Source organism: Macaca fascicularis, chromosome 5, assembly GCF_037993035.2.
Source record: "Macaca fascicularis isolate 582-1 chromosome 5, T2T-MFA8v1.1".
Lineage (NCBI taxonomy): Eukaryota > Metazoa > Chordata > Mammalia > Primates > Cercopithecidae > Macaca > Macaca fascicularis.
In genome coordinates this window covers 194,662,835-194,674,492 of record NC_088379.1, presented here as the reverse complement: position 1 = coordinate 194,674,492, position 11,658 = coordinate 194,662,835, and the positions used below count along the sequence as shown (strand labels likewise).

Sequence of the window (11,658 nt, the reverse complement as noted above, 5' to 3'; positions counted from 1 at the left end):
TGATTATAGTAAAAAATAATTTAACTTACATTTTAAAAACCTAAAAGAGTATAATTGGATTGTTTATAACACAAGCTATAAATGTTTGAAGGGATGGATACCCCATTTTTATTACGTATTACTCACTGCATGCCTGTATCAAAGTATGTCATGTACCCCCATACACCACCTATGTACCCACAAAAATAAATTAAAAACTGAAATTAAAATTAAAACCAAAGGGAGGAGAGTATAATGAGGCATGTGTGACCCATGGCTTGAACCAGCTTTTCAGGTTAACTTTGGAAAGTCCTTATCCAAGAAGAGGGATCCATTTAGTCAATAGGAGCTTAGAAAATAATTTGTAGTTTATAAGTAGAAAAAAGGATTTTTAATCCTGAGCCATAGCTCTCAATCAATCCCTGCAGAGAACCCTGTTCTTTACTCTGGAGATAAACACTATTTTTCTTTTCCACTGAATAACACCACATTTCAAAATGAGGGGAAACATCTTGAAACGAAGAGGTGCAGCCTCATTAAATTTGATTTGGTTTCAATTGTAATTAATTTAATCACATGTGTTCTAGAGTTTGTCCTCAGTCTTCTCCTACTTTAGGCCCACGATCTGTTGAATTTGCTCAGCTCCCTGCTCAACAGCAGGAAATCAGTTTGAATTATTTAAAAACCTCATTGTGGCTGGGAGCGGTGGCTCATGCCTGTAATCCCAGCAATTTGGGAGGCCAAGGTGGGCAGATCGCTTGTTGTCAGAGGTTTGAGACCAGCCCAGCAAACAGAGTGAAACCCCATCTCTACTAAAGACACACAAATTAGCTGGGTGTGGTGATTCATGCCTGTAATCGCAGCTACCTGGGAATCTGAGGCAGGAGAATTGCTTGAACCCAGGAGGCAGAGGTTTCAGTGAGCCAAGGTGGTGCACTGCACTCCAGCCTGGGCAACAGAGCAAGACTCTGTCTCAAAATAATAATAAATAAATACATAGGTACTCACAAGGCATCTAGAAGGTTAATACTTATGGTCTGCAAATAGCCACATTTTTTAGCTGGCCACAAATTACAATTGCAGAATATTTGTGGCCAAACAAGACATCTTCCACCAAGTCTGAAAAGTGTATAAATGTCCTAGGAGTGCAGCATTTTTTTTTGTAAGGATAATATTAATGAGCTAGCTTAGGTCAACGGGTTAACGGTCATTGTTAAAACCAATAGCCCCTGACTTTAGTGAGTACATCTGCACCTTCCAAGCTTAATTATAACTCTTTCTCTTTATAGTTACTTACAAGTAGAGACACTAACAAAAGACAGTACATTCCTGCTCTTGTTTTCTGAGGATGTCCAACTCTGTCATGAAGTCATTTCTAATAAACTTGCTTCTTTCATTGTGCAGACTCACCTCAATTTTTTTCCTGCACAAGATCTAAGAATCCTACTTTGTGGTCTGTATCAGGACCCTCTTTTCCAGCAACATCTTTCAGCAACACCATGAAGGGACACCAAGACAAGACCCCCACTCCAAGGAAAACAATCCACACAGAATCAATCAGCTGACACCTGCATGCTCTGTGCCTGACAAGACCCAAATGGCCAGCAATTTTCTCCTTCTCCAGTTAAACCTGCCCAACATTGAGGAACCTATCCAGGTGAGAACTGGCAACTCTAATGTACTCAGATGCCTTTCTGCAGGAGATTCAAATATTTGCTAATGCTCACTGATACCTTCACTGGTCAGATCGAGGCATTCCCCACCCCATCTGAAAATGTTTACCAGAAGAAATAACTCCTCAGTTTGGGTCATCTAAAAGCCTGCAAAGTGACAATGGCCCATCTTTCGCAGCAGGCGTATCCCAACACCTATCCTCAGCTTGAAGAATCCAATATTACCTTCACTCTGCGTGGAGACTGTGGTCCTCTGGAAAGGTGAAAGGGCTGATCCTACTCTAAAGAAGACTCTAGCTAAATCAGAGGCCTGACTATCTCTAACACCCATAGCTCACTGCGGGCTTGAACTGCTCCAAAGTCAAACTTATAATGAAGTCCTGTAGAGTTAACATACGGAAGGCCTTTCCTAACCACAGATCTCCTAACAGAGGAAAGGACTCATCAATTACAAAAATATGTCCTCAATCTAGGGCAGGTGCAAGGCACTCTGTGAGTATGGAAACTGGAGTCCTCCCCTCCCACATGGGAAGAGAATTCAGTTTCAGTTCAGCTAGGGATTTAGTCTTAGTAAAGACGTGGGAGGAAGTTCTCCAGCTGACCAGCTTTCCCCAACGTGGAAAGGACCGCAGCAGGGACACCTGAGCTCCCCAACAGACGTTCAACGCCAAGGGATGCACAGGTGGGTACACCTGTGTGCAAGTAAAGCTGTTGCTTATTCTGGGAGCCCGATGCGAGGCTGGGGGAGGTGGGCGCGGGGCTATTTCAGCGTTGGCGGAGGGCGGGCTGGGTCACTGCGCGTCTGCTCCTCCTCCTCGCGTCTCTCCTGCCGCCCCGATCCCGCCTTAGCCATGCGGGAGATCGTGCTCACGCAGGCCGGGCAGTGCGGGAACCAGATCGGCGCCAAGGTTGGCAGTGGGGGCTCTGAGGGCCCAGCTCGGGCCTGCGGGTGGCCAGGGAAGGTGTTGGCAGTGGCGGGGGCGGGTCCCTGCCGGGGACGCGGTGGGACTGGGCGGCTGGCGAGGCGGCCGGGGTGGACCCGGGGACACGGCGGCCTAGGGATGGGGGTGCGGAGGGTGGGGGTGGGAGAGGGCCTGGCGCCCCCGTGACTGGCCCTGGCCTGTCCGTCCCCTCCCGTCTCGCAGTTCTGGGAGGTGATCTCTGATGAACACGCCATCGACTCCGCGGGCACCTACCACGGGGACAGCCGCCTGCAGCTGGAGCGCATCGACGTGTACTACAACGAGGCCTGCGGTGAGACCCCGACCTTCCCCACCGCCCTCCTGGGAACGCGGCCCTCCCCTCGCTCATGCCCTCCCGCCCCTCTCAGGTGGCAGGTACGTGCCCCGCGCTGTGCTGGTGGATCTGGAGCCGGGCACCCTGGACTCTGTGCGCTCGGGGCCCTTCGGGCAGATCTTCAGGCCGGACAGCTTCATCTTTGGTGAGCTGTGGGCCAGGACTGGGGTGAGATTCCTTAGTCGCTCAAAATCTAGGAGTGCCCCAAGGTCATCGCCCTGGGAACTGCGGAGCCAGGGCCCCTGAACACCCTCCTATCCTCCCAGTGGAGTCGCCCCAACTGCCTCCTAAACGGGCTTTGGGAGGAAGGCCCAGGTGTCTCCTCAAGGTGAAGAGCTACTGATGTCAACTCCCTGCAGGGAGCTGAGCTGGGGCCACGGCTACTGCCTTCCCTGAAAATGGGCAGGAGCCACCTGCAGGGAGGTCTGTCAGCCTGTCTCAGGTTTGACTCCTGACTTAATTTCTAACAGGGGAGGCTGCTGTCCTGTAACTCTGGGGGAGGGGTTTCATTTGCTCACCTGTAGGGAGAACGCTGCGCTCACCTCACATGACACTTGGCCCTTTTTGCATTATGGTGACCACTGATGACCGTCTACCTGGCCATCGAGTGACTGGCTGTACTGTCTTACAGGTCAGTGTGGGGCCGGAAACAACTGGGCCAAGGGGCACTACACAGAAGGCGCGGAGCTGATGGAGTCAGTGATGGACGTTGTCAGAAAGGAGGCTGAGAGCTGTGACTGCCTGCAGGGTTTCCAGCTGACCCACTCCCTGGGTGGGGGGACGGGGTCTGGGATGGGTTCCCTTCTGCTCAGTAAGATCCGGGAGGAGTACCCAGACAGGATCATAAACACGTTCAGCATCCTGCCCTCGCCCAGGGTGTCAGACACGGTGGTGGAGCCCTACAACGCCACCCTCTCCGTCCACCAGCTCATAGAAAATGCAGACGAGACCTTCTGTATAGACAACGAAGCGTTATACGACATCTGTTCCAGGACCCTGAAACTGCCCACGCCCACCTACGGTGACCTGAACCACCTGGTGTCTGCCACCATGAGCGGGGTCACCACGTGCCTGCGCTTCCCAGGCCAGCTGAATGCTGACCTGCGGAAGCTGGCCGTGAACATGGTCCCGTTTCCCCGGCTGCATTTCTTCATGCCCGGCTTTGCCCCACTGACCAGCCGGGGCAGCCAGCAGTACCGGGCCCTGACGGTGGCTGAGCTTACGCAGCAGATGTTTGATGCTAGGAATATGATGGCCGCGTGTGACCCCCGTCATGGCCGCTACCTAACGGCGGCTGCCATTTTCAGGGGTCGCATGCCCATGAGGGAGGTGGATGAACAAATGTTCAACATTCAAAATAAGAACAGCAGCTACTTTGCTGACTGGCTCCCCCACAATGTCAAAACAGCCGTCTGTGACATCCCACCCCGGGGGCTAAAAATGTCAGCCACCTTCATTGGGAACAACACGGCCATCCAGGAGCTCTTCAAGCGTGTCTCAGAGCAGTTTACAGCAATGTTCCGGCGCAAGGCCTTCCTCCATTGGTATACGGGCGAGGGGATGGATGAGATGGAATTTACGGAGGCGGAGAGCAACATGAACGACCTGGTTTCTGAGTATCAACAGTATCAGGATGCCACAGCCGAGGAGGAGGAGTTTGAGGAATATGCTGAGGAGGAGGAGGAGGAGGCCTAGAACTTTCCTTTTCTAGGTAAAGGGGGGAAGCAGTGTGGATTCTTTACTGTGTTCTGACTGCCATGTGTCACTACACACTTGTGTCTTCACCTCCTCCTCCTGCATTTTAAAGCATTTTTATAGTATACGATTTTGCCTAATAAAGTATCCTCATAACATCTGGCTTCACCTCCAACTTCTATCTGTGGGCCCCCCCTCCGGCTACGGCTGCCAGATTTGTGTGGTTGTCTTGCAAGGCTGAAGCTGTCTGGGTTTGTCACGTGCCCCGGAACAAGCATTCCAGTGGCTCCAGGAGGGGTCGGCATGGGCTGTGCCCAGGAACAAGCATTCCAGTGGCTCCAGGGTTGGGCATGGGCTGTGGACATGGCAGGCAGGCTTCACATGAACCTGGGGATGCCCTGGGCCTTGGGCGGCCACGTGGTGGAAAACCTGTTCTGAAGGCAAGCCTTGGCTTATCCCATGTTCCAGACTTCTAGGGGACCAGCTGGCCCTGTTTCTGGAACCCTAAAAGTGGTCAGTGACCCTGGTGGACAATGTCCCCAAAGTCCCATCTCAGGGTAGGAATGTGGTCAGACAGCTGGCTCTGAACCAGCAATGGAGGGTGGGCAAGTAGGACCCCAGCCACTCCATCACCATGACGGCCTGGGTGTGTTTGTGTGGCCTCATGAGGTGGGCGTGGGATATCTGGCAGGGACTAGTGGGCAGAAATCAAGCCCAGCGTATACTCACATGCACTGACCCCTATGCAGAAGAGGATTAGGTCCTGGGGGCCATAGATGGTGGTTGCTGGGCCTGTGTGCTCGGGGCAGTCTCTCCAGAGGCACAGATGGGGTTTCTGAACAGGACCTGGGGAGACAGGCAGGTGCTCACAATGCTGCTTCCCCCAACTGGCAGCCAGTGAGAAAAACGCCCGAGTGGAGGTCGGACCTGCCCAGTCTGGAGGCCTGATGCTCTCTGGAAAGGTGGCTAATGCGTACTGTCTGCGTCTCCCTGTCCCCCTCTCCAAAACTTCAGGGCAAAAATAACCCAAGATCGTCAGGATGAGACTGGTGAGGGTGGCACCTTTGGGGACAGGCCCTTTAGCCTGGCAGAGTCTCCTCCCCAGGCTTCTTGGGGAGCCCGGACTTCAAAGCCTGCTTTGGAGAAGCTGTCAAATAAGAGATGTGTGTGTGATCTGGGTGCCGGGCAGCATGCACGGATGGTGCTCCTCTACCTGGCTCTTGTAGAACTTGTCCATGGCCTGTGTGATGACCTCTTGGTAATTCCCACCCCACCCCCATCACACACATAAGATGAAGCCAGCATGGCCTGGGGGTGGACAGATGTTCAGGTTCTACCCCAGGTCCCCTGGACATACCCACCTGCCTCCGACGTGTCGGGGAAACAGGTGAGGCCCCTTTTTGTTCTCTGTATGTTGGCAATGGTCTATTGCAGCCAAATGGGAATGGGCAGGCAGGAGAGTGCCTCATCTCGAAAGAAGTGGCTCCTAGAAGCAGCTGGGAGGGGGGAGAGGTCCCTCATACTCCCCCAACCTGCTCTTGGAGCAGGAAAAGGGGCGTCTGTGACAGCCCTGCTCAGTGGCTCTCACTCTGAGGGGTGTCCTTGCCCAACCCAGGTGCGCACACATCTGAGATGGCCTTGCATGGACCTAGTTGGGAAGGTTCAGCTGCAGCAACCACTGGAACCTGCCCACACCTAGTGTCTCCACTCACGCGTGGGGCTAGATGTTCCTCCCTCCTGTAGTGGTGCAGCCAGAGTGGCAGAGGGAGCAAGTCACTGCTGCAGTTCCCACCTGGATCTGAGTGGCGGTCAGGCTTGGTGCCCATGTATTTCCCAATTACCTGGTTCCATCTGGGGGCTTCATGGACAGGAGTGGTGCTTTTCCAGGCCTCTTTTCCACATGCCAGCTATAGGCCCAGGTTTCCCAAGTTTCTGGAGCCCCTCTTCCAGCCTGGCAAGCATGGTGTGTTGTAGGGGAAGGACATCAAGCTGACAGGCAGCAGAACCTGTCTGGGTATGTTCTCTACCCCTGGAGGCCCCTGGTTGTTTACCTTTTTGGGTGAGAGTCGGCTTAGATTCTTGACATTCTTGTAGGACTTCAGAACTGTACAGGCAGGGGCCCAGGAGGGAGCAGGGGCTGGGACTGGCAGCTAACCAGTGTAGTGGGGGTTGTAGGGCTCAGTTTGGTCTTGCAGGAAATTCAGGGAGGCCTGGATTTGCTGAAGCTGTAGATGAGCTTGGGCTTGGATATGGAAACAGTAGGGAGCCGTGGCTCTTCTGCATGCTGGAGTCTGAGTAGTTGCACCCTGGTGCACCCACAGGTGTTTCCCACCTGGAGCACAGCTGTGGATAGAAACTGGGAGAGCTGTGAAGGGAAGAGGAGGAGGTGGAGGGAGTCTCAGGGCAGCCCCAGCAGCCAGGCAGGGCCTCTGCAAGTGAGAGGCAGATCCAGCCTGTTGGCCACTTAGCAGCTGCTTGGCCAGCTGCAAACCACCTGACCTCTGTTCACCAGTAAATGGGGGTTACAGAAGCACTTTCCTTCTGGGACTTCTGCAGCTCAAAGGGGCAGCACACACCACGTGCTGAGAAAGCGCCCAACTCAGGCAAGCTTCTCCAAGATTAGCATCCAACCTGTACAGGACACCATCAAATCCCCCCATCCCTCGTTCCAGCCGAAGAAACCAACCTGTACAGGACACCATCGAATCCCCCCATCCCTCGTTCCAACTGAAGAAACCAACCTGTACAGGACACCATCGAATCTCCCCATCCCTCGTTCCAGCCGAAGAAACCAACCTGTACAGGACACCATCGAATCCCCCCATCCCTCGTTCCAGCCGAAGAAACCAACCTGTACAGGACACCATCGAATCCCCCCATCCCTCGTTCCAGCCGAAGAAACCAACCTGTACAGGACACCATCGAATCCCCCCATCCCTCGTTCCAACTGAAGAAACCAACCTGTACAGGACACCATCGAATCCCCCCATCCCTCGTTCCAGCCGAAGAAACCAACCTGTACAGGACACCATCGAATCCCCCCATCCCTCGTTCCAGCCGAAGAAACCAACCTGTACAGGACACCATCGAATCTCCCCATCCCTCGTTCCAACCGAAGAAACCAACCTGTACAGGACACCATCGAATCCCCCATCCCTCGTTCCAACCGAAGAAACCAACCTGTACAGGACACCATCGAATCCCCCCATCCCTCATTCCAGCCGAAGAAACCAACCTGTACAGGACACCATCGAATCTCCCCATCCCTCGTTCCAGCTGAAGAAACCAACCTGTACAGGACACCATCGAATCCCCCCATCCCTCGTTCCAGCCGAAGAAACCAACCTGTACAGGACACCATCGAATCTCCCCATCCCTCGTTCCAGCCGAAGAAACCAACCTGTACAGGACACCATCGAATCTCCCCATCCCTCGTTCCAACTGAAGAAAAGGGAGTCTCTGTCCTAGGGGAGTGAGCACAGGCCTATCTATGCAGTGGGCACGTGGCCTAGGTTGGGGAAAGGCCCTTGGATACATGCTGGTTTCACCAACCATCTGTGGCTCGGGTTTGGCCTGGACCCCTGTACCCCAGGAGGCCGGTAGCCCCCTGCATGGGACAGGACTGGGAGGTGGGTGGGAGGACTGAGCTTTGAGGGAAGCCGTTATTTGGCCTCATGGGAAGTGGTGCAGGTGGTTGTTGGTGGCTCAGTTTTGCAGGACCTGGGTGATCACCCAAGGAGTGAAAATTGCCTTTTTATGAGAAATTACCAAAAGTGTTGCAAGCTCATCAGTTGAAAAGGTGAGTGATGCTGACAGGCGGCTTCACCTGCCCCTTCGCCACAAGTAACTGGTGTTCAGAGGTGGATTTGGTTCCTTCCCAGCCTTTCCCCTTTGCATGTAGCTGTGTGCACGTACTTTTGTGTGTACACACACATTCCCTGGAGGGGTTACTTTTATTTTTTCATTTGGGGGGATAACTAGTGAGGCAGCCTGACACGTGCTTACCTTGTCTTTTAAGTGTGGAGTCCTCTATGGAGTGGGCATCGGGGACGTACTAGCTGGCCTCTGCCAGCTGTTTGGCTGCCGCAGTTTCCGCCCTTCACAGACATGCTGGCCACCTGGTGTGACATTCAGTGGCCTTGTTTGCAGCTAGTGTGATGAGACAAGTGGAGCAGGTACGTTATAAAACTGAGACAGCACACAACATGCAGAGGGAAAGGAATAATGACCATGTATATAATGCTCTGCTACAGTCCATGTCATGTGACTGAGATGACAAACATTTTTTCACCTAACATTTGGGCCCTGAGACAGGGCATTTATGTTTTACTTTTTATTTATAACAGAGTTAGAAGAAATACTGCCAGGCTTTCTTTTCCATTTTCCCCAACTCCCACTTTACCCCTCAGGCTTACTTACCTCAGAGAGAAGGCGGAGCTCGCCTGGTTAATGAGAGCCTGAAATCATTTGAGCCAGGTCACTGTGTAAAGGTCATACTGCTTCTGTCTCCTTGTGTGTCATTTGCTCAGCTCAAGTATTTCTTAGCTCCCTGTATACACTTAACTGTGTTACCCTCCTAGCTTGCTTTCTTGGTTTGTTACATGCCTGAGAGCATGTGGGAGCACTTAAGGTCTAGGGTCATGGGAGGACTGTTCTGCCCAGCCCAGCTCATCTCTCCAGCTCAGCCTGCATGCATGCCTTCCTCCGTCTGATTCCAGAGCAGGGGATGGGAGGTCTCACACTGACCTCGAGCTCAGCCTGCATGCATGCCTTCCTCCATCTGATTCCAGAGCAGGGGATGGGAGGTCTCACACTGACCTCCAGCTCAGCCTGCATGCATGCCTTCCTCCGTCTGATTCCAGAGCAGGGGGTGGGAGGTCTCACACTGACCTCCAGCTCAGCCTGCATGCATGCCTTCCTCCGTCTGATTCCAGAGCAGGGGATGGGAGGTCTCACACTGACCTCCAGCTCAGCCTGCATGCATGCCTTCCTCCGTCTGATTCCAGAGCAGGGGATGGGAGGTCTCACACTGACCTCCAGCTCCGCCTGCATGCATGCCTTCCTCCGTCTGATTCCAGAGCAGGGGATGGGAGGTCTCACACTGACCTCGAGCTCCGCCTGCATGCATGCCTTCCTCTGTCTGATTCCAGAGTAGGGGGTGGGAGGTCTCACACTGACCTCCAGCTCAGCCTGCATGCATGCCTTCCTCCATCTGATTCCAGAGCAGGGGATGGGAGGTCTCACGCTGACCTCCAGCTCAGCCTGCATGCATGCCTTCCTCCATCTGATTCCAGAGTAGGGGGTGGGAGGTCTCACACTGACCTCCAGCTCAGCCTGCATCCATGCCTTCCTCCGTCTGATTCCAGAGCAGGGGATGGGAGGTCTCACACTGACCTCCAGCTCAGCCTGCATGCGTGCCTTCCTCCGTCTGATTCCAGAGCAGGGGATGGGAGGTCTCACACTGACCTCCAGCTCAGCCTGCATCCCTGCCTTCCTCCATCTGATTCCAGAGCAGGGGATGGGAAGTCTCACACTGACCTCGAGCTCAGCCTGCATGCATGCCTTCCTCCGTCTGATTCCAGAGCAGGGGATGGGAGGTCTCACACTGACCTCCAGCTCAGCCTGCATGCATGCCTTCCTCCATCTGATTCCAGAGCAGGGGATGGGAGGTCTCACACTGACCTCCAGCTCAGCCTGCATGCATGCCTTCCTCCGTCTGATTCCAGAGTAGGGGGTGGGAGGTCTCACACTGACCTCGAGCTCAGCCTGCATGCATGCCTTCCTCTGTCTGATTCCAGAGCAGGGGATGGGAGGTCTCACACTGACCTCCAGCTCAGCCTGCATGCATGCCTTCCTCCATCTGATTCCAAACCTCCAGGAGCCAGAAAACGAAGCTGGTGTCCAGTACAATTCTCCCAGAGAGCACCAAGTCCAAGATTTGGGAGTTGAGTGCTGGCCCCCTAAAATCTTCCAGACACAAAACCAGTTGGCTGGATCCACATTTTACCACAATCAAATTCTCAGGGCCATCAAATACAATAAATGAGAAAAAAAGCCCATCCAAAGGTCAGCAACCTCAAAGATTGAAGGTAGATAAACCGAGAAAGATGAGAAAGAATCAGTGCAAGAACCCTGAACGCTCCAAAAGCTGGACTGCTTTCTTTCCTCCAAACGACTGTGTTGCCTCTCCAGGAAGGGTTCTGAACCAAGCTGAGATGACTGAAATGACAGAAATAAGATTTAGAATATGGATAGAAATTAAGATCATTGAGCTACATGTATGCTGAAACCTAATACAAGGAAGCTAAAAATCATGACAAAACAATGTAGGAGCTGACAGACAAAATAGCCAGTACAGAAAAGCGCGTAACTGATGTAATAGAACTAAAAATCCCATTCCAATAATTTTATAATGCAATCACAAGTATTAACAGAAGAATACACCACGTGGAGAAAAGAATCTCAGAGCTTGAAGACTGGCTTTCTGAAATAAGACAGTTAGACAAGAGTAGTGAAAAAAAAGAATTAAAAGAAACAAACAAAACATCCAAGAAATGTAAGATTATATAAAGAGAATGAATCTATGACTCATTGGTGTCCCTTAAAGAAATGCAGAGAGTGGAAGCAACTTTGAAAACGTTATTTCAGGATATTATCCATGAGAACTTTCCCAACTAGCTAGAGAGGCCAACATTCAAATTCAAAAAATGCAGAAAGCCCCAATAAGAAACAAGATCATCCCTAAGACATATAATCATCAGATTCTCTGAGGTTGAAATAAAAGGAAAAATGTTAAAGACAGCTGGAGAGAAAGGTCAGGTAACCTACAAAGGGAAGCCCATCAGACTAAAACTGGACCTCTCAACAGAAACCTTACAAGCCAGAAGAGATTGGGGATCAGTATTTAACATTCTTAAAGAAATTCCAACCCAGAATTTCATATTCAGCTAAACTAAGATCCATAAGCAAAACAGAAATAAGAAGATCCTTTTAAGACAAGCCAATGCTGAGGGAA

General features: G+C 52.2%; 1 protein-coding gene and 1 long non-coding RNA gene across 3 annotated transcripts; one reads left to right on the top strand and one right to left on the bottom strand.

The window, feature by feature from the left end:
* The first annotated feature begins 2,369 nt into the window (after positions 1-2,369).
* LOC102125060 (tubulin beta-8 chain-like) lies at positions 2,370-4,801 on the top strand. Of its 2 annotated transcripts, XM_065545793.1 has the most exons (5): positions 2,370-2,560; positions 2,798-2,906; positions 2,983-3,093; positions 3,580-4,603; positions 4,635-4,801. In XM_065545793.1, exons 1-5 carry the CDS (start codon positions 2,384-2,386, stop codon positions 4,657-4,659), a joined length of 1,446 nt encoding a protein of 481 aa, XP_065401865.1. In that variant the 5' UTR covers positions 2,370-2,383; the 3' UTR covers positions 4,660-4,801. The 2 variants fall into 2 exon arrangements, with proteins under 2 accessions (XP_065401865.1, XP_065401864.1); XM_065545792.2 differs by having other exon boundaries at positions 3,580-4,801.
* LOC135971053 (uncharacterized) lies at positions 3,900-7,823 on the bottom strand. The gene is made up of 4 exons (XR_010587117.2): positions 6,695-7,823; positions 6,005-6,594; positions 5,373-5,489; positions 3,900-4,617 (listed from the first exon to the last, which is right to left on the bottom strand). It is a non-coding gene; the product is annotated as an uncharacterized lncRNA (long non-coding RNA).
* Between the last annotated feature and the right edge of the window lie 3,835 nt (positions 7,824-11,658).

Excerpts from the sequence above, each read along its gene's own strand:
- LOC102125060 (XM_065545792.2), top strand. The coding sequence starts at position 2,384 with ATGCGAGGCTGGGGGAGGTGGGCGCGGGGCTATTTCAGCGTTGGCGGA. Across the intron at positions 2,907-2,982 it reads GTACTACAACGAGGCCTGCG|GTGGCAGGTACGTGCCCCGC; the intron begins GTGAGACCCCGA and ends CGCCCCTCTCAG. Across the intron at positions 3,094-3,579 it reads GCCGGACAGCTTCATCTTTG|GTCAGTGTGGGGCCGGAAAC; the intron begins GTGAGCTGTGGG and ends ACTGTCTTACAG.